Source organism: Myotis lucifugus, unplaced genomic scaffold (genome assembly GCF_000147115.1).
Source record: "Myotis lucifugus unplaced genomic scaffold, Myoluc2.0 scaffold_511, whole genome shotgun sequence".
Taxonomy (NCBI): domain Eukaryota; kingdom Metazoa; phylum Chordata; class Mammalia; order Chiroptera; family Vespertilionidae; genus Myotis; species Myotis lucifugus.
In genome coordinates, this window is record NW_005871559.1 from 496,622 (window position 1) to 517,488 (window position 20,867).

The window sequence follows — 20,867 nt, forward strand, 5'->3', positions numbered from 1 at the left end:
ACATACACACTCACTCACTCACACACACACACATACACACACACATATATACATACACACACAACACACACACAAAGCCGGGGCCACCGCGCGCCCGGGCCCAGTGCGCAAGCGCCGGGCGGCAGCTGCACCGAGCAGGGGGAGCAGCGCCGCCGCGGCCGCCAGCAGTGCGGCCTCCGGGCGCCGCCGTCGCCGGGCCGCCAGCCTCCCACCCACCCCGGGGAGGCGGCGAGGGGCGCCCGGCGACCCGACCGGGGTGGGGGCGGGAGCGCGGACACTCACCCCGAGGCCGCGGGTTCCCCGGGGGAGGGCGGGCCAGCCGCGGAGGGGGCGCGTTCCTTGGGAGCCAGCCTGGCGGCCCGTCCGCCGCCCGGGGTTTGCGGGTTTGCGGCAGCGGGTGCAATAACGCAAGTTTCCTGCGCGGCTCTCGACTTCGCGGAGTTGCAGGCAGCGGTCGGAGTTGCAGGCGGCGGTCGGGGACGCGAGGTGCTCCTGGAAAGAGTGGAGAAACGCTCTGCCCCGCGTAAACACGCGCGCTAGGACGTCGCTTCCCTTTCCTGCGTCCTTTTGGAAAACTGGGGTCAGAGGAAAGGTGCCTGGGGCGGGGCAGACACTCGCCCCTGCTTATTCAACGGCTTCCAGCCGGGAAAGTTCAATGACGGTCCGCATTTTGGAGGGCGCCTGAGCTTGTTTCTTCCCCGTCCTGCCCCAGGGTAGTTCTGGGGAGGAATCTGCAGTTACCAGGACAACCCAGGTGCCACATCTTTGTTCAGGTGCAGTGAAACCGATTTGACCAGAGCTAGTTCATGCCCAGATGGATGCTGGGGAAAGTGGGAGTGACCCTGCCTGCAAGCTCAGGGTCTTGGAGATAAACTGTTCCAGCACCAGTCATTTTACACCTGGGGAAACTAAGTCACCGGGAAGTTCAAGGTCCTAGCCATACGTTAGATCTTTGGCTCCCACTCACTCTGGAACCAATCAGTTTGCCCTGATTGGTTTTGATTTGGGGTAGATGAGCTACCCGGTAATGGCCTGGGGGACTGCAGTGCAGGCCTTTTTCTAGGCATGTCTTTCTACCATTCTGAACCTCAAGTTCGTAATGTGAAAAGTGAATAGAACACCAGCCTGAGACTCATTCTGAGGATATTCATAACAGCAAGTCCTAATGCAGAGGTCTCATATTGCCGACCCTGACCTCGTATGCAGAGGTCAGGTCAGCAGATAGGTGCTTAGGGCCACACAGAACTGCCATATATATATATGGACTAGAAGCCCGGTGCACAAAATTCGTGCACGGAGGCAGGGGGAGGGGGGTCCCTCAGCCCGGCCTGCACACTCTCGCAATCCGGGACCATTGGCTCCTAACCACTCGCCTGCCTGCCTGATCACCCCTAACCACTCTGCCTGCCTGCCTCATTACCCCTAACCACTCACCTGCCTGCCTGATCTCCAACTGCCTCTGCCTGCCTGCCAGATGCCCCTAACTGCTCGCCTGCCTGCCTGATCACCCCTAACCACTCGCCTGCCTCCCTGATCACACCTACTCACTCACCTGCCTGCCTGATCACCCTTAGCCACTCGCCTGCCTGCCTGATTGCCCCTAACCACTCTGTCTGCCTGCATGATTGCCCCTAACCACTCTGTCTGCCTGCCTGATTGCCCCTAACCACTCGCCTGCCTGCCTGATCACCCCTAACTGCCTCTGCCTCGACCCCCACCACAGTGGCTTCGTCTGGAAGGTCCTTCAGCTATCTGGTCTAATTAGCATATTATGCTTTTATTATTATAGAAGATAGCACATCAGAAATCCAAATACCAATGGATTAATGCATGTATCTATTCAGCCGTTGAAAAAGGAGTGAGGTACTGACCCATGCCACAACGTGAATGAACTTTGGAAACATGCTAAGTGAAAGAAGCCAGACACGAAAGGACAAATATTGCATGATTCCACTCACAGGAGATATGTCCACTAGACAAAGCCACGGAGACAGACAAACAGATTGGTGGTTGCCAGGAGCCACGGGAATGGGGAATGACTCCCAGTGGATACGGGGTTTCCTTTGGGGGTGATGAGGAAGTCCTGGATGAAAAGGTTCCAGCGGTGGTGGCTGCACACGCTGTGAATGTACCTAATGCCACTGAACTGTACACTTTAAAATGCTTACCTCTCACAACGGCCCATTTTATGTTGTGTGTCTTTTACTACAATAAAAAGCAATCCAAATATCCACCTAACACATGTCCTATATAATCTGATTACCCAATGTCATCCCAATAAATTTAATAAAAAAGAAAAAACTTTTTTTTTAACATGGAGCTTTTTCTAGAAATAGCAGAAGATGTACAAGCTGGGCCCCCAGTGCCAATGGCCATGACCACTTGGAGCCAAGGAGCCCTGTGCCCCTCAGAGCTCCCCAGGTCACCAGCGTGTCACGTCCCTTTACTCACTTGTATTACCAGGTGGCCTCTAAAGGAATTGGTTTTTTATCTCTGATGAAACTGTAAAGCTTTCTTTATAAATCCAGTATGTCCCTTTTTATTGTTTCCTGTCCCCTTGCAGACACTTTAAGAAATCCAGTATGTCCCTTTTTATTGTTTCCCGTCCCCTTGCAGACACTTTAAGACGCCTTTCTTTCATCAAAGCACAGTTGTTTTATAGTCTGTGTCTTGCTCATGGTGTCCTGTTTCCTTGTGATCCGCCTGGTGCTCCTTGACCACACTGAACACTGGACTTTAAAATGTATTCATAAGGCCCTAGCTGGTTTGGCTCAGTGGATAGAGCGTCAGCCTGAGGACTGAGGAGTCCCAGGTTCGATTCTGGTCAGGGCCACAGGCCTGGGTTGCGGGCTCCATCCCCAGTGTGTGTGTGGAGGGGGGAGGGGGTGTAGGAGGCAGCCGATCAGTGATTCTCTCTCATCATTGATGTTTCTATCTTTCTCTCTCCCTCTCCCTTCCTCTCTGAAATCAATAAAAGTATATTTTTAAAAATAAAAATAAAATGTATTCCTAGGGATCACTGGAGGCCCAGGGTGACGTTACCTTCCTTGAGAGATGCTTTACGTTTGCTCTGCCAGGCTCCTGAGGACATGGCTAGTCCAGGATGACCCACATGCAAGTTCAGGACTGGTGGGTCCCTGGACCACCCAGGCGATGCCAATAGAGGTTGCCCAATTGAGCAAGGCTAGTTTGCCCCTGAGGGTTGGGTCCCTGATGCGGGGCAGCCGGCTGAGAGGCCTGCACTTCCCAATTCTGTGTTCAGTGACCTCCCATGGAGAGTTTGAAAAGGCCATGGCGGGGCATTTACACCATGGAAATTGGCAAAAGCTCCATACACATCAGGACCCTTTCCCCAGCCCTACCCAGAGTGGGTTGGTAAACATTTACCAGGACACCAATGGCAGAGCTTAATGAGGTCCAGAAATACTGTGGGGAAGGTCTCCCCCAAAGAGTGAGCCTGATGATGAGTTTCAAAAAGACTGGGGATCCTGTGGGGGAAAAAAGTTTTTTTGATAAACCAAACACTGAAATCTGCCTCTCAGTATTTTTTCTTGCCTATAAGCACAACTGTAAAAACTCACAGCTCAGATGCTAGTGGATCGGCAACTCGCATATCCATCGACGCAGCCATTGGCTTGCCTGAAAGATGGGCCACTTTAAGTCATATGAAAATAAAGAGATAGCCCTGGCCCGTTTGGCTCAGTGGATAGAGTGTCGGCTTGCCGACCAAAGGATCCCGGGTTCGATTCCCGTCAAGGGCATGTACCTTGGTTGCAGGCTCCTCCCCTGCCCGGGCCCTGGTCAGAGCTCCTGCGGGAGGCAACCAATCAACGTGTTTCTCTCACATCCATGTTTCTGTCAGTCTTTCCCTATCTCTTCCACTCTCCCTAAAAATCAATGGAAAAATATCCTCCAGTGAAGATTAGCAACAACAAAAATAAATAAAAAGAAAATAAGAGACAGTACACATAGTGTTTTGAAAGACTAATGTGTTCAAAGGCGAGACAAGGTCATCAAGACACTCCTCTAACCATAAATGATTAAGCGCAGACGGTGGGGTCATGACCCAGTGACCCGGAGCAAAGTGGGAACCCGTCCACCAGCGGGCTTGGGGACTTCTCGGGTCAGGCATCTAGAAGGCTGCCCAGGCGTCAGCTGCTTCACTCCCAGGGGTGCAGTCGTTCTGGCTGCCCGGCATCTGAAGTCCCCCCACCCCCACTACAGAAGCCAGAGGGGGCCTGTTTCTCTCTTCACCCAGGGAATTAGGTCCTGGGCATTAGCCAGTTGGTGGATGGTCTAGCTGATTTTTTAAAAATAATAGCATTGTTGCCTGGCCAGTGCGGCTCAGTGGTTGAGCATTCACTTCCCAGTCAGGGCTCATGTCTGGGTTTCAGACTCAATCCCCCCAGTAGGGGGCATGCAGGAGGCAGCCGATCAATGATTCTCTCTCATCATGGATGTTTCTCTCTCTTTCTCCCTCTCCCATCCTCTCTGAAATCAATAAAAACACACATATATATTAAAAATAATAAATAGCATTGTTGAAATATAATTAATATACCATAAAACACACCCTTTTAAAGTGGTTTTTACTGTGGTCATTGAGTTGTGAAGCCATCACCACAATCCATTTTAGAATCTTTTTGTCATCCCAGAAAGAAACCCTCCACTTACATTAGCAGTCAGTCTTCCTCTCTCCTCCCCAGCCCCAGCCACCAGGAATCTACTTCCTGTCTCTACGGATTTGCCTATTCTGGACATTTCACATAAAAGAAACTGTATAATATGTGTCCTTTTGCATCTGGCTTCTTTTTACTTGGCGTGTTTACGAGGTTCATCCATGTTGTAGCGTGTATTAATACTTCATTCCTTTTTATGACTGAATGATAGTCCACTGTATGGATTTACCACATTTTGTTTATCCATGCGTCCTTTGTTCGACATTGGGTTGTCTCCCCTTTTTGGCTATTATGAATCACGTTGCGATGAACATCAGTATGCAGGTGTGCATGCAGGTGTGCATTTTCATTTCTCTTACCTATATTCCTACGAGTGCAATTGCTGGGCCACATGGTAACACTATGTTTAATATTTTTAGGAAGCACCAGGCTGTCTTCCAATGTGGCTGCACCATTGTATGTTTCCACCGGCATTAAATGAAGTTTCCAACTTCTCCACGTCCTCACCAACACATGTTATTGTCTTTTTTATTTCAGCCATCCTGGTGGAGGTGAAGTGGTATATCGCTGTGGCTTTGATTCTGGCTTTGATTTTGAGAGAGGGAGAGGGAGAGAGAGAGAGAGAGAGAGAGAGAGAGAGAGAGAGAGAGAGAGAAGGGGCAGGAGAGAATTGACTCATAACAGAGTGGCCCTTGGAGCACCTAAGAGGATTGGAGCACTGAGCTCCCATGGGTGGCAGTGCAGCTGGCATCGGCTGCCTCGGTCCCTGCTCATCCTCTGAGGTTACTTGGTCTCTCCAGTGATTCTGAGAGTTACCCGACAGTCTTCAAATAGAGTCCCTTTCCACGTAGGCTAACGAGAACCAATCCCTATGGCCACAAACCAGAGACCGTGACTGATGCCATATCCAAGCCCCTCAGTCATTACACATCCTGAATGCCTTGTCTCTGGTTGTAATCCTTCCCCTTCCCTGAATAGTCTCCTCACTCTTGTCTCTTTCCCCAGACACACCCTCCTGCCCATCACCCAGTTCTACGCCTCTAAGATGCAAACTTATTCCATTTTGCCTTCATTTAAATAGTCAAGTTTAACCTCCTTGATTCAGCACACAAGGCCATCCATAATGTGACCTCTGCCTTCTCTGGCCATCGCCCCCAGGCACCCCTCAGATTGGCTTAGAGTGCCCCGCTTATGTAATTTCTCCTCTGCCTTCCCTGATCCCCTCCCTCCCACCATCTGCTCTGGATGCCCCTATATCATGGCACCAGATGTATAATTATTGACGCTTCCCTCACTACAATGTAGCCTTCTTAGGCGCAAGAACCATGCTTCGTGCCACAGTGTGTCTCAGCTTAGCCACTATCACTGAGGTCACTATCAGAGGATCTCTGGGCCACAGTGGGATGGGGAGGGGAGGTGGCCAGTATTTGCTGGAGCTTTACTGCAGCAAGGCTGCCTTCTACGATCGATCACCAGGGGACGCGGGCAAATGCATAAACGTGATCGCGCGTGAAGGGGCAACGAGATCACGGAGAAGACCGTGCTTACGTGTTTAAAAAACATTGGGATCCCTAGAAAATTAAGAAGACGACATGCCAACTCAGGGCTGAAACCCACTGTGAGCGTTTCTACCTTGCGCCGTGGTCGCGTGAGAGAACAGCCACGCCAGGGCTGGCTCCACACCTGAGTGACATCCGTGTGGCTTCTGGCTCCGAGGCACACCGTGCCCCCGTCTGCAGCGTTCTCCCCGCTCTCTTGCCACGAGGGGCTGTCAGCTTCTCTTCACTTGGAACCCGAGGTTCACCACCCCACCCGCTGCTCCCTTCACCAGGACGGACACTTTGGTGTTGACCGTCCCCACTGCAGCGTGAGTGACTTCAAGCGATGGAGAGAGGCGGGGAGCCCTGGTGGGCAGCGATCGCCCTGGGCCTGAGGCCTGGCACCTGGGCATGACGAATACCCGCTGTGACCTAGGAAGGCAGGAGGCCTTTCTGCAGCTCAGGAAAACACAGGCTCAAGGTAGAGGGACCCCACTAGTTACTGTCCTGAGGCCGGTCCCCACACGCAGGATTGCACTGCTGGTAGAGACTGTTGCATCACCTGGGCTGTTTTCTCTTCTTTTTTTGGTAATATTCCTTTAAGCTAAGCTAGCAGAGGGTAGTTACCCGACCTGTGAGTCGGGTGGCAACTTGCTGCAGATCCCCAGTGCCCGGATCTATTTATTACCGTCAGCTTTGAAGCAGCTGCCTGTAGGGAAACGCCGGCCAAATCCCTGAGGAACACGCTCAGGCCGAAAACACCAGGTCTAGGCTGGCCGGGGCTGAAGGACACGGACCTTTAAAATGAGACCCCCCTGCACTGCCTCGAGGTGTTTGCAGAGGACAGACAGCAAGTGGGGTGACCCGGGAGCAGCGGCCTGACTGGCCCCAGGAGCATTTGCTGACGTAGGGCAGACCACGGGAATAATTCAGGGGTCACTGTGTCAGAAAGGTGGTACAGACTGCGTTCTTTTTTGTTGTTGTTGTTAGTCCTCACCCGAGGATATTTTTCCACTGATTTTTAGAGAGAGTGGAAGACAGAGAGAAACATCGATGTGAGAGAAACACGTAGATTGGTTTTGCCTCTTGCACGAGCCCTGACCAGGGCCCAGGCCGGGGAGGAGCCTGAAACCATGGTACATGCCCTTGACTGGAATTGACCCTTTGGTCTGCAGGCCGACACTCTATCCACTGAGCCAAACTGGCTAGGGCACAGATTTCGTTCTATTGGCCTGACGGGTGTGGCTCAGTCGTTGAGCATCACCGTTTGATTCCTGGTCAGGGCACATGCCTGGGATGTGGGCTCCATCCCCAGTAGGGGGTGTGCAGGAGGCAGCTGATCAAAGATTCTCTCTCATCGTTGATGTTTCTATCTCTCTCGCCCTCTCCCTTCCTCTCTGAAATCAATAAAAATATATATATTTTAAAATTGATTTTAGAGAGACAGAGAGAGAAGCATTGATTTTCCACTTATTGATGCATTCACTGGCTGATTTTTGACTGGGGATCGAACCCACAACCTTGGCGTATCCAACTGATGCTCTAACCAACTGAGCTACCTAGCCAGGGCCAGATTTCTTTGTCTTTTTTTACATCTTGGTATAATTTTAGATTTACAGGAGAGCTGCAAAGGCAGAACCGAGAGCGTCCCTATGGACCCGTCACCTAGCTTCCCCCGGGCGAATGTCTTATGAAACCAGGACACAGTGATGGGAACTAAGGAATTAGCTGAACTACACCACACACGACAGACTTCATGTCGACGTCACCAGTTTCTCTAGAAATCCCGGTTCCCACTGCGTTTCGCCGTCGTGTCCCCTCCGGCCCCTCCCGTCGGTGACCGTTTCCCAGCCTTTTCTTGTTGCTCCAGATGGTTTGGAAGAGAACCAGCCAAGGCTTCTGCACAGATTCGCCGTGTTTGTGAACATCTGTTGGCGGAGTGGATCCGGCCTGCGAGGTACAGCAGACTCCGGCCTGCGGGGCGCATCAGGGGCTGCTGTTTCCGGGTGGCCCACGAGCTAGAAAGATGGCTTCTGCAGTTTTAAATGGTTGAAATAATAAAAAGAAGAAGACGGCTTTGTGATATGTGGGAATTCTCAGGAAATCCACACGTCCGTGTCCGCAGCTCCATCTGATCGGAACGAGGCCGCGGTCCTTCTTCCCCGAATGGCCGGTGGCTGCTTCGCCGCTGGCCCGGCGCAGGAGCTGAGCCACAGCCCATCTGCTGAGGGCGCCGCAGCATGTACTCCTCTCCGCCCTTGGCAGGGACCGGCTTCCCATCCCGATGCAGAGGCCCAGTGAGGACTGGCGTGCACTGCTGTTCAAAAGCCAAGTTGGCTCCTACAAGGGCACCGGAGCTTCCAGTTCCTTCACTTGGTCAGCCCACAGGTGGTTATCGAGGGCCCGCTGTCAAAACCAGCAGAGAGCGCTGACTGGTGGGAAAGCTCTGGGATTAGGAGAGGTTTGTTCTCTCCAAGTCTCAGGCACCGTGTCTGCCTGTCATAATAATAGCTGCTGTCCTATTTTAAGCGCTGCCTCCTGCCAGCAGCTCACTCTTCCATCGCACCATCTCCTTTAATCCTCACAACCACCCTGGGAGTCCGGCGTCCCCGGAGGAAACTGAGGTTTGAGAGATGAGCTGCACCCAAGGGTGCCCAGGAGCGAGTACAGAGGAGAAGCAGAAAACCATGTGGGAGTTTTTGACGCCTGCGTGGGAGGGGGGCTGGGAGTCTGCGGTGGAAAGTGGGGTTTGTGGGGGCGGCTCATGGCGGTGCCGGGGAGACCACTGCTATTCTACATGCCCCTGAACTCTGCAAGCCACAAACTGGGGTGGGTCGGTCAGCAGCCAGGGGCCCCATCTGAAATAGTATTCTGCTTTCAGAGGGCCATCCCCGCGTGCTTTTTGGTGCTCTTTGTCCTCTGCAAGCACCTCGAGGCAGTGCAGGGGGGTCTCATTTTAAAGGTCCGTGTCCTTCAGTCCCGGCCAGCCTAGACCTGGTGTTTTCAGCCTGAGCGTGTTCCTCAGGGATTTGGCCGGCGTTTCCCTACAGGCAGCTGCTTCATAGCTGACGGTAATAAATAGATCCGGGCGCTGGGGCTCTGCAGCAAGTTGCCACCCGACTCATAGGTCGGGTAACTACCCTCTGCTCGCTTAGCTTAAAGGAATATTACCAAACAGGCTTGATGTACGAGCCCAACAGTCCTGTCTCCAATCTCCTTCCTCCCTTTCTGGCATCGCTGCTCTGCCACCCACACGGCTGGCGAGTCTGAGCTCTCTGCTCACTTGGGGGGCGGGTGCCCTTGGATGGCTGTCCTTCCTGCCCACTACCTGCGTGGCCCGGGACGGGAGGGGGAGAGGCCCTCCCGGGGCTGAGTGCACCGCGCTGCTCTGCGCTGGTCAGACAAGTTGAGAGACAGCAGGACCAAAGGGCCTGCAGAAAGGAGCCCCGAAGGTGAGAAAGGGCCCCACAGGCCGGGCTGGGCTGGGAGCGGAGTGGGAAGTCATTGACTCAGATCTTGCTGTCCCGGGATATTTTGGCAAGGACCGCACGCTGACTTAGAGACACGGGAAGCTGGCTCAGAGCAGGGGGCGTGGCTCAGCCTGGGTGCGACAGTGGCCCAGCCACGGTGGGTCCAAGTGGTCCCTGGTCGGTTCTGCTGAAGACAATTACCCCAATATGTGCCGTCGATAAGAACAAAATCAGAGTGCGCCGGGCTCGGTGAAAGAGGCCTCTGGTGCATCTGATGGGGCTCCGTGGTTGAGCGTCAACCTATGAACCAGGTCTCAGGTTTGATTCCCGGTCAGGGCACATGCCCGGGTTGCGGGCTCCATCCCCAGTGGGGGGCGTGCAGGAGGCAGCCGATCCATGATTCTCTCTCATCATTGATGTTTCTCTCTCTCCCCCTCTCCCTTCCTCTCTGAAATAAATTAAAAAAAAAAAAAAAGAAAGAAAGAGAAAGAAGCCTCTGGTGTCTAGACTGCATCCAATTCTGAGTTGTTGTTTTAAGAGAACAAGTCATTTGGGGTTTCCTGTTCCCTAAAATGTCCCTGAGAACTTTCTAACTGGCTTGCTGTTTGGTAATATGTCTCTGAAGCCCTCAGCAGCTGCAAAATTGATCCACAGAACTTGTTTTTTGTTTTGTTTTAAGAACAAAATGTGAGCTAGCACTGGTGACACGACGAGACGCTGTCCGACGGTTCCAGTCTGCGGTCCAGGTGGGCGCCAGGCAGCGGGGAAGGCTCTGCACACACAGCCCCGGCGCCCAGCACAGAGCACCCGGGCAGGGCTCCGAAGCGCTGCCCGCCAGGCTAGTTCCCCGGGGAAGGGCCTGGTCCGGGTGGGAGGCGTGCTGGACTGCGCATGTGTCGGGGACGACATCGGGCACATCTGCCTGAAAAGGGAGACCTCCTAACTGAGGACAAAACTCTAAAACCAGACCCTAACTTCCACCTGTTTACGCAACGATGGCACTTATGGCACTTCCTTTTTAAGGTCAAAACACCGCTAAAAACGCAGTGTGTTCCCTCAACAGCCCCTGAGCTGGGGGGCTGGCCCGCTTTTTGCCTTCTGCGTGTGAGGTGGCGGCGGACCCCCCAGGCCGGTGTCTGCTGTGTGTGGGGGGCAGGGCGGCCTGTGGTTGCGGGTCCAGGTGCAGCGCACACCGGGTTCTGGGCCTTTTGCATTCTCTCTGACAGTTGCCACCGGAGTTCAGCATGGCCAGTGGTGCTCTTCACAACCGCCACGCACAGCTGCCTGGGTGTTTTGCTGATGAGAAGCCGTGAGCGAGAGACTCCCGGGGGCCAGGAGCACCCCCACCCCAGCCTGACAGCAGGCGGGGGCGGTCCCATCCACATTGGGCCACAGTAGGCCGGGGGGGGGGCCCAGCGGGCATTTGTGGGGAAGGGAATAGGTCACCCGTGTCCCTAGGAAGGCCTGCTGCGGGCTGAGGCCTCCTGGGGACCCCACCACCTCCTGCTCCCCATCCAAACCCTCTGCAGCAGCCTTGCCTTGCTTGTCATGCCTCCACCCACTTGTCTGTTTCAGAAACAGTGGAACGTCCAACTTGGTGAATCCCACTGCTTAACAGAAATTTGCTTTTAATTTAATGCCTACATGTTTTAAAGACTGGCATGGGGGTAGGGAAACATGGGCAAGTACTGCCTCTTGGAGGGAAAAAAAACCCTCCCCCCACACAAAGTCCTTTGTCCCTCAGACATCCCCTGCACCCTCGCTGACCTCAGCATCTTGTCCGAAACCCGGTGAAATGGTCAGGCCCAGGATGTCCGTGACGAATATTTCCGCCGTGATCTCCTCCGGGAGCTCCTCTTCCCAGCGCACTTCCGGCCCTGATGGACAAGAGAACGCACGTGTCTTCCCAATGATTGGGCTTCTGCCGCGAGAGCGTTTTCCCAGAAATGCAAGGAAGCAAAACTCAGAGGGGACAGGTGCTTTGTGCTGTGGTTTGGCTTTGATTCCTTGAAAACCCCCGGAGGGCGGGGGTTGTGGGGTTGGGGGAGGGGACTGGTTACAATCCTTCCTTTATGGTTTGGGCCACTGGGGTCCTGAATCTACAAACCTCACTGGAAAGCCTTAACCCAGCGGTTCTCAACCTGTGGGTCGAGACCCCTTTGGGGGTCGAATGACCCTTTCACCGGGGTCGCCTAAGACCATTGGAAAACACATATATAATTGTGATTAATCACTATGCTTTAATTATGTTCAATTTGTAACAATGAAACTACATCCTGCATATCAGATATTTACATGATGATTCATAACAGTAGCAAAATTACAGTTATGAAGTAGCAATGAAAATAACTTTATGGTTGGGGGTCACCCCAACATGAGGAACTGTATTAAAGGGTCGCGGCATTAGGAAGGTTGGGAACCACTGCCTTAACCACATGGTATTGTCGATTTCACCGTTTCGAGACTCTTAGAAACACTAAATACATAATAATTGGGAAAGTTACATTCTGAGACCCCCCAAGATCACAAGGAATGGGGTGGGGCGGGGGGCGGGTTGGCGGTGGCCCATCAGATCCCGGGCTCTAGAACTGAGTTCAGGAGCGCTGTCTCCCTTGAAATTGGGGATGGGATGGCCCAGCCAGGGTGGCTCAGTGGTTGAGCACTGACCTACGAAGCAGGAGGTCACAGTTCAATTCCCGGTCAGGGCACATGCCAGTGGGGGGCGTGCAGGAGGCAGCCCATCAATGATTCTCTCTCCTCGTGGATGTTTCTATCTCTCTCTCCCTCTCTCTTCCTCTCTGAAATCAATAGAAACTTAATAAAATAAAATAAAAAAATATTGGGTACAGACAATACAAGAGGGAGAGGGCAGGCCGGTGAGAAATCGTTGCTCCTGACTCCAGTCGCAATAACAGGGTGGCTCTGCCCACCGCGGGGTCACCGGCCCAGCGTCGGGGCGTCACTGGAGTCATGTGCACACAGGCAGGCCCAGGAGAGGGGTCTGGATGGGCCTTTGCAACCCAAACCGCAGGGCCACTTTCCTCCCTCCGGTGGCGTAGGAGGAGGCAGGAAATCCTCAGGAAAGGAGGGATGATCATTAAAAACTAAAGTCGCCCTCGCCAGCTTGGCTCAGCGGACAGAGCACTGGCCCTCGGACTGAAGGGTCTCGGGTTCAATTCAGGTCAAAGGCACATACCTAGATTGCAGGCTTGATCCCCAGCCCAGTCGGGGCGCGCGCGGAAGGCAACCAATGGATGATTCTCTCGCACATCGATGTTTCTCTCTCTTTCTGTCTCTCCCTCTCCCTTCCACTCTCTCCAGAAATCAATGGAGAAGTAGCCTCAGGTGAGGATTAACAACAACAAAGAAACCTTGGCTTGTGCCGCCTACCAAGTCACTGTCCTCTTCTAATCCAGCCCCTCTGGACAATTCCTCTTCTTCTGAAACAGCTTCCGAACTGTGTTCTCTACTGGCGGCCAGTGGTCACCCACCCGAGCCGGGAAGGTGAAGACGGGGCGGTGGTGTAAAGGAAGCCGCCAGGCCAGCGGCACGAAGGAGGGACAGACAGCGGGACCGTGGCCTAGACACGGCCACGCTCGCTAGCCCTCTCACAGCGTGTTCATGGCCTTCCCCGCAGACCTGCTGTGTCGTGTGCAGGGTATGAGGGAGAGCGGCTCGCACAGGTCCCGAGAGACAAAGGCACGTAAGCCGACAGCAGGTGAGTGAGCCCAGCAGCCTGCCCGGACAGGACAGGACAGGGCGGCCCCAGTACCTTTGAGGGAGGAGGCGGCTGGCTCGGATTTCCAGCCCTCGGGGTTCAGGCCCAGCAGCGTGGCGAAGCAGTCGGACAGCTCCTCCTCCGTCATGTGCTCCCCTGGGCATCGGAAAGGAAAAAGGTGGCTGGTCAGCTAAGCCAGATGTCAGAGCTTAGCATCAACACTGCGAGGTCTGAAAGAGAATTACTCCACAATTTCCTTCTCTTTTATAAAGAAAAGAATATATATATATATATATATATATATATATATATATATATATATTCATTTCAGAGAGGAAGGAAGAGATAGAAACATCAATGATGAGAGAGAAGCATTGATTGGCTGCTTCCTGCAACCCCCTACCCGCACTGGGGACTGAGCCCGCAACCTGGGAATGTGCCTTGACCCGGAATCGAACCATGACCTCCTGGTGCATAAGTCGACGCTCAAACACTGAGCCACAACGGCCAGGCACGATTTCCTTTTCTAAAGCCCTTTCTCAGTTGGTTGGGCATCGTCTGGTGCATCGAAAGTTGCCAGTTCCATTCCCAGTCAAGGCACATGCCCAGGTTTTGGGCTCTATTCTTAGCAGGGGGCGTGCAGGAGGCAACGGATCAATGTTGCACTCTCCCCCTCTCTCTAAAAATCAACTTTAAAATCTTTAAAAAATATATATCTAGAGAGTCCCATGTTGCTGCCACATATACATCCTCACATGGTGTTAAAAATGGGACTCCCACAGGGGACATTCTTTGGGGCTTGTATGGAGACATCAGACAACTTTCTGATCGAGACTGCCCTCGGCTTTACTTCGAACTCCCTCACAACCCTCGATCCCCGGGTTTGACTAAGATAAAACGATCACCCACAGAGAGAGCTCGCTTGACTTCCTCACATAAAATAATGGGGAAAATAGCAGGGGAAAAGGAAAAACATTTATTTCACAACTGCGCCTCATCATCGCCCCGTGGGATAGATGGCTGGCACTTGTCAGGTGGGGACAGGGAACCTCGAGGTGTCAGTCATGGGGGCACGACGGGCCTTCTTCTGGCCTCCAGGTCAGCATCCTTCCCGCTGCCTCACGTTTGCTAAGCGCATCCTGTCAAGTTAAAGATGCTGGAGGGGGATGGTCCTGTCTCCCCAGCTCGCCTCTCTCCGGGGGGCGTGGCCCAAGGGCCTGCGAGATAACCCTATTTGTGGGTTCACCTTTAGTTAGAAGCAGCCTCAGGAAATCCTCTCTTCGAATGGCTTTCTTTCCTTCCGAGTTGGTGTAGCCCAGAATGTCGAAGTTCTTCTGGATGGAACTCATGGTGTAACCAAAAGGTGGCCGGTGGTTAAGGTAAACTTTCAGGAAATCCGGTAAGCTGATTTTGTCAATTACCTCTCCAGTGTCCACATACTCACTAAATTTGATTTCGTTAAACATATCATCGATCTAGGGAAGAGGTAAAAAAAAAAAAAAAAAGCAGAAAGGCAGAAAGGCACCTTTTAAAATTTATATATATATTTTTTTTTAATTGATTTCAGAGAGGAAGGGAGAGGGGATTGAACCCACAACCCAGGCATGTGCCCTGACTGGGAATGGAACCATGACCTCCTGATTCATAGGTCGATGCTCAACCACTGAGCCATGCTGGCCGGGCTGGCACTTTTCATATATTCTGAAAATCAGAGGGTAACAGACAAATGTGTGTTTTGTGGGGTTTTTTATTTTTCATTTTTTATTCAATTTATTGAGGTGATACTGGTTGACAACAGACAAATGTTCACAGTTTAGATCATGTCTGTTATGGGGTTGATTTTTTGCAAATTTGATTATATATATATATATATTTATATATATATATATATATATATATATTTATATATATATATATATATATATATATCCTTTCTTACCTTTAACACTGTCTTAGTACCCAATATTTTCAAAGAAACCGCATATTCTCAATGCGACATTCTGGGAATGATCTTTTGAAAATGTTACATCATTGGTGAGGATACCAATGAACTATAATTGCTAGTATAAAAGTAGCTTTAAATGGTAACACTGTTTCATATATAGCATTTAGGGAGCTTATATTATACACAATCGCATGTTAGATTACGTATAATTTTATCTATAAATAAGACACTATCCTGGAGCACATTCTTTACATAATGTACTATGTAATTTTAAGTGTTATTATATACACATGCTTCTACTCACTGAGCCAGTGGAGACTGGGGCTGTACGTATGATCTTTGATGACAGACCGAAGTTCAAACCCTGGGTCTGCCACTTTCTACGTGACCTGGGGGAGTAACTTAACATTCCTCACTCTCGGTTTTCTCATCTTGGAAAAAGGGTGTGATATGGTAAAACATCTGATCGGACTGTTTTGAAGCTAACTGCGACCCTGTGTGTAAAGTGCTAAACGTCATGCCTCGCACATAACAAGTACCCAACAAGCAGCAACTACTCCTGTGGTTATGCTTTGTTGTTTTGTTTTGTTTTTAATCCTCACCCGAGGATATTTTTCCACTGATTTTTAGAGAGAGTGGAAGAGAGAGGGAAAGACAGAGAGAAATATCAATGTGAGAGAAAAGCATCGATTGGTTGCCTCCTGCATGAGCCCCGACTAGGGCCCAGGCCAGGAAGGAGTCTGCAACAGAGGTATGTGCCCTTGATTGGAATCGAACCCGGGATCCTTCAGTCTGCAGGCCGATGCTCTTTCCACTGAGTCAAACTGGCTAGGGCCTGTGGTTATGCTTTGTATGTCCTTGCCAGTTACATGTAATTATAATCTATATATACAAAAGCTTAAGTGACCGTTCGACCTTTCAACCGTTCAACCGGTAGCTATGACACGCACTGTACATCAAGGGGCAGATGCTCAACGCACAGGCATGGAAACATGGAACAGACTGATGAATCTCAGAGGGAATGGGGAGGAGGGAGGATGGGAAGAGATTAACCAAATATCTTATATGCATACCAGAGGCCTGGTGCATGGATTCATGCACCGGGGGGGTCCCTTGGCCTGGCCTGTGAGGACCAGGCCGAAACAGGCAGTCTGACATCCCCTGAGGGGTCTCGGATTGTGAGAGGGCACAAGCCAGGCCGAGGGACTCCACTGGTGCACGAATCCATGCACTGGGCCTCTAGTATAATATAAATTACACTTTGTAAGTACATAAATAATGTAAGTGATACATGTAAAATATAAATGTGATATATGATCTGACTCAATTCAGAAACAGGAGACTAACCCAAAGATAACCCAAAGGAACCCAAAGGTGCCTGAAGTCACTCGTGCCCAGAGCAGAGCACGGCGTGTCCTCAGCGTGATCCACTGCATGGGGATTCACCTCTTACTCCTCCCCTGCTCAAGGGGCAGAGCTGGCAGTTTCGGCGTCACTGACATCTCTTCCCCGAGCCTACTCTGCAAGTGGTAGGTGAGAAGGCAGGTTCTGCCGCGTGTCGAAACAGAGTTCATGCTTGGAGAGGAACCTCAGAGACGGAACCGGAACACCGAGTGCCTTCCCGATGCCCCAGCGTGAGGCTGCCTGCCCGGGGCGCCTGGCTGGCCTGTGCTGACATTCTCTCACGGGCCCACCCTCCGCTAAGGCAGTGGTTCCTCTGATTCACCCGGAGGGCTAAAACGTCCTGATGCCCAAGTCCCATCCCCAGAGATGCTGATTTAATGGGCGTGGGGTGGTGTTATGGTTTTTATTTTTATTTTGTTGTTGTTAATCCTCACCAAGGATATTCTTTCCATTGATTTTTATTTACTAGTGGCCCAGTGCACGAATTTGTGCACATTGAAAGGAAATTAATTAGAAGAAATATTTTAATATCGCTATTCGCCCTTTCTCAAGAATAGAAGTGTCAACCAAATTCACGATTGACAATGACAGATCAAAACACATGTGTGTGATTGGTGCCAGCAAGAGCTTTATATGTATCACACACGCACAAGTCAACTTAGCCTTTTCTATATATAGAATAAACCTGCTTTCTGATTTAGCTAAACTTTTTCCAGTCCAGTAAAGCACCCCAACTTCTCTTTCAGATAATTGCCAGCAACACAGCAGTAAATATCAACATGAAGCAGATTATTATTATAGATCACGCAGGGAGAACAAAGGGTAAAACATTTAACTGCAGCAGCGTTTGACTCTATTCTGCGCAGTGAGAAAACCTGAAGTCATTTTCAAGGTCCACCATTTCTTACTTCTTTTCAGTCGGGTCAAGTTTCTAAGCTTTCTAAATCGCCGTTTCCCGGCTAATGAAAAGAAAAGGATTCCACCGAGTCTCCTATCTACCTACTGCAGGACTTCTGTGAGGATCAAACGAGATGAGGCACAGGAAAATGCTTCACAGACATTTGGTTAAAGTGTAAAATGTTTCCACCTGGCTATAAAGCAAGTCGTGTTCCTGGGCTGAAGAAACTGCAAGGAGACTAGTTGCTAGGGAGAGGAAGCCGGGTGTTGCTATGTGACATAATTATCTGGACAGACACTTAGCATGTTAGCCTTTCATATATAGAGATTTTCCATTGATTTTATTGATTTCAAAGAGGAAGGGAGAGGGAGAAATAGAAACATCAACGATGAAAGAGAATCATTGATTGCCTGCCTCTTGCACACTCGCTACTGGAGATTGAGCCCGAAACCAGGGCATGTGCCCTGACTAGGAATTGAACTGTGATCTCCTGGTTCATAGGTCGACACTCAACCACTGAGCCACACGGGCCGGACTCCTTGATTTTTAGAGAGTGGAAGCGAGGGAGGGCAGGGAAGGGCTGAGGGTGGCCAGAGAAGGTGCCGGGTGAAAAGGCAAGCAGGTCGCTGGCCTGGCTCCCCCACGCTGCCCATCCAAGTGGGAAACTCCGAGAAGTCCAGAACCCTCATTAGAACCAGCCCGTGCTAAAGGGGAGAACAGTCAGGGCAGGTATGTTATTCAACAGCTTTTAAACATTAGACACCCACTGCTGCTCGGCCCGTGACACGAGGGCAGCCTGTGCCTGGTGGCCGGAGCCCCTGGCCCAGGATGATTTCACGGCCGCCTCTGACATCCACCCCACAGGCCTTCGGGCTGGTGATCCTGCCGCCGACCGCAGGAAGCCCCTGATGTCCTCAGAACCATGCTTCACAAGTAAGCTTTACAGCCTCCCTGCTGACAGGAGGGGTCACCATGCATCTGCACAGAGGCCACCTCTCGCTTCTGTAAACGGCGCCTGGTGAGCCGGGTTCTTCTTTGACAGTTCCACAGACTCCGGGAGGGCTCTCCTCCTCCTTCCGCCCACTTCCGGTGCACAGAGCTCTCGGGAACGTGCTCCGCAACAAGGAGACAGTCTTCTGTCACAGCATCACCTTCGTGTTGCCGCCCAGTACTTCTGCGCTGACCTGGGGCAGGCGTCAGGGGTGGGCAGGGCCAGGACACAGTCACATCTGGAGACACCCCTGCTATTTCTGCCTCATTGTGTGACTCACAGCTGCCCTCTGCTTCCGCCAGTAACCACATCTGGATGGCAGCTGCCTCTCTGTCCAGGGACACGCCACGGAGCGCCAAGTCCTGCCCACTGGGCGCAGTCGCCTTTAGTGCCCGGCCACAGAGCTGTCTCCCTGTCGTCTGTGGTGGGTGACTCAGAGATGAGGCCACCACCCAATCACAGGGCCCTTCCTGGTGACCTTCTCCCGGCTGCTCATCAGAGCCCGGGCCTCAAACACCGCCGGGACTCCTCCCTGCCCCACGTGAATGTTTTTAAAGGTTTCCAAATCAGAAGGACGAGTCCTTCATCTTGTTCCAAACCCACAACCGAGGGTTGGGGAGGGGCCTGCAGCTCTCCGAAATCTCGATCCTGCCTTGCAGCTGCACCCAGAAATAGTGTTGATAAAGGACACTGGTATTCAGACCTTATAACACAGAAGTCCATACCTGAAACCTGTGTGATCCTAGTAACCAAGGCCACCCCAACCAATTTAAATAAATAGAGGAGATAGATGATGGATGGATGGATGGATGGATGGATGGATAGAGAGATAGGTAACAAACACTGGCAGTTCCTCAAACAGTTCACCATGGAGTCACCGCTGACGCTGCCATATCCCTCCCAGGTGTGCACGCAAGAGAAGTCAAAACACGCCTCTACCAGTACACAAAGACATGTACGCAAATACTCATGACAGTGTTACTCACAGCAGCCAAAAGGTGGAAACAGCCAGGTGTCCACCAGTTGATGAAGGGAAAGAAATAAGATGTGCCCTGCCCATATGAATGAATAGAATATGATTCAGCCATGAAAAGGAATGCAGGACTGAGTCACGCTACAACGTAGGGGCACCTTGAAAACAGTGAGAAGTCCTGGCCGGGGGGTTCAGTTGGTTGGAACGTCATTCTGTACTCCAAAAGGTTGTGGGTTCGACTCCCAGTCAGGGCACATACCTAGGTTGCAGGTCTGATCCACAGTCAGGGAGCATATGGAAGGCAAACAATCAATGTTTCTCTCTCTCTCTCCCCCCTCCTCTCCCTTCTCCCCCCTTCCTCTCTCTATCTAAAAATCAATAAAAACATATCCTGGGGTAAGGATTTAAAAAATTAAAATAAATATGTGTGTGTGTGTGTGTGTGATTTAAAATATGAATAACCATTTAGCCTGTGCAGAGGGATTATAATTGCTTTCTTCATTCCACTTATATATCTTTTCCGATGTGTTAACATTTAAAATCAGGAAGAAACCCAATCATTGCATTTTTAAGAAATATGTTCTTATTGATCTCAGAGGAGGAAGGGAGAGGGAGAGAGAGCTGGAAACATCCATGATGAGAGAGAATCATGGATGTGCTGCCTCCTGCACACCCCCCACTGGGGATTGAGACGGCAACCCTGGGCATGTGCCCTGACCGGGAATCGAACAGTGACCTCCTGGTTCACAGGTCAATGCTTAACCACTGAGCCACACCGGCCGGGCTCAATAGCATTTTAAACCACAGTTTCTCTGGGGAACATTCTCCCTGGGAGTGTCGCTGGTGCCCCTGTGGAGCTCCCCCCCCCCACCCTACAGCTGGGGGTGCTTAGTGAGGTCATGCGGAGATGACATTGTCTGAGCCCCACCTCCCAGAGGCACCCCATCCCCCACGGGCCAGATTAGCAGCAGCCCCACGGGGAAGAACTGTCACTGAGGTCTTCCTGCACCGAGTGCTTCTCAGGCATCGCCTCCTTGGTCCTCCCCGCCCGGGCCAGCCCCGCTGACTCCCAGGCCCTCGCTCTGACCAGTGCACCCCCTTGGTGGTGAGGAACCTGTCTTTTAGGAACATCTGCAGGGGAGGCTGTTCTAAGGAGCTTGTCTGCTCTCCCAGAACCTTCCTCCTGAGCCACTTACGCAAGAACCATGTTCAGGGCTTCACGCTGACCGAGCTCGCTGTCTCGGGGCCGGT

The 20,867-nt window shown here is 51.7% G+C and overlaps 2 protein-coding genes across 2 annotated transcripts in view; both read right to left on the reverse strand.

Moving 5' to 3' along the window:
* The window catches only part of BCL7A (BCL tumor suppressor 7A), a 23,372-nt gene extending 22,703 nt beyond the window's left edge, over positions 1–669 (reverse strand). Inside the window, exons 1-2 of the mRNA XM_023745040.1 lie at positions 634–669; positions 283–536 (exon numbers count right to left, since the gene is read on the reverse strand). Coding sequence (XP_023600808.1) covers positions 283–536; positions 634–669 — 290 coding nt within the window. The remainder of the gene's footprint in view (positions 1–282; positions 537–633) is intronic.
* A 10,758-nt stretch (positions 670–11,427) lies between these two features.
* WDR66 (WD repeat domain 66) overlaps positions 11,428–20,867 on the reverse strand; it is a 46,002-nt gene continuing 36,562 nt past the window's right edge. The window contains exons 19-21 of the mRNA XM_023745041.1: positions 14,652–14,880; positions 13,460–13,561; positions 11,428–11,564 (exon numbers count right to left, since the gene is read on the reverse strand). Of these exons, the coding sequence (XP_023600809.1) occupies positions 11,428–11,564; positions 13,460–13,561; positions 14,652–14,880 (468 nt within the window). The remainder of the gene's footprint in view (positions 11,565–13,459; positions 13,562–14,651; positions 14,881–20,867) is intronic.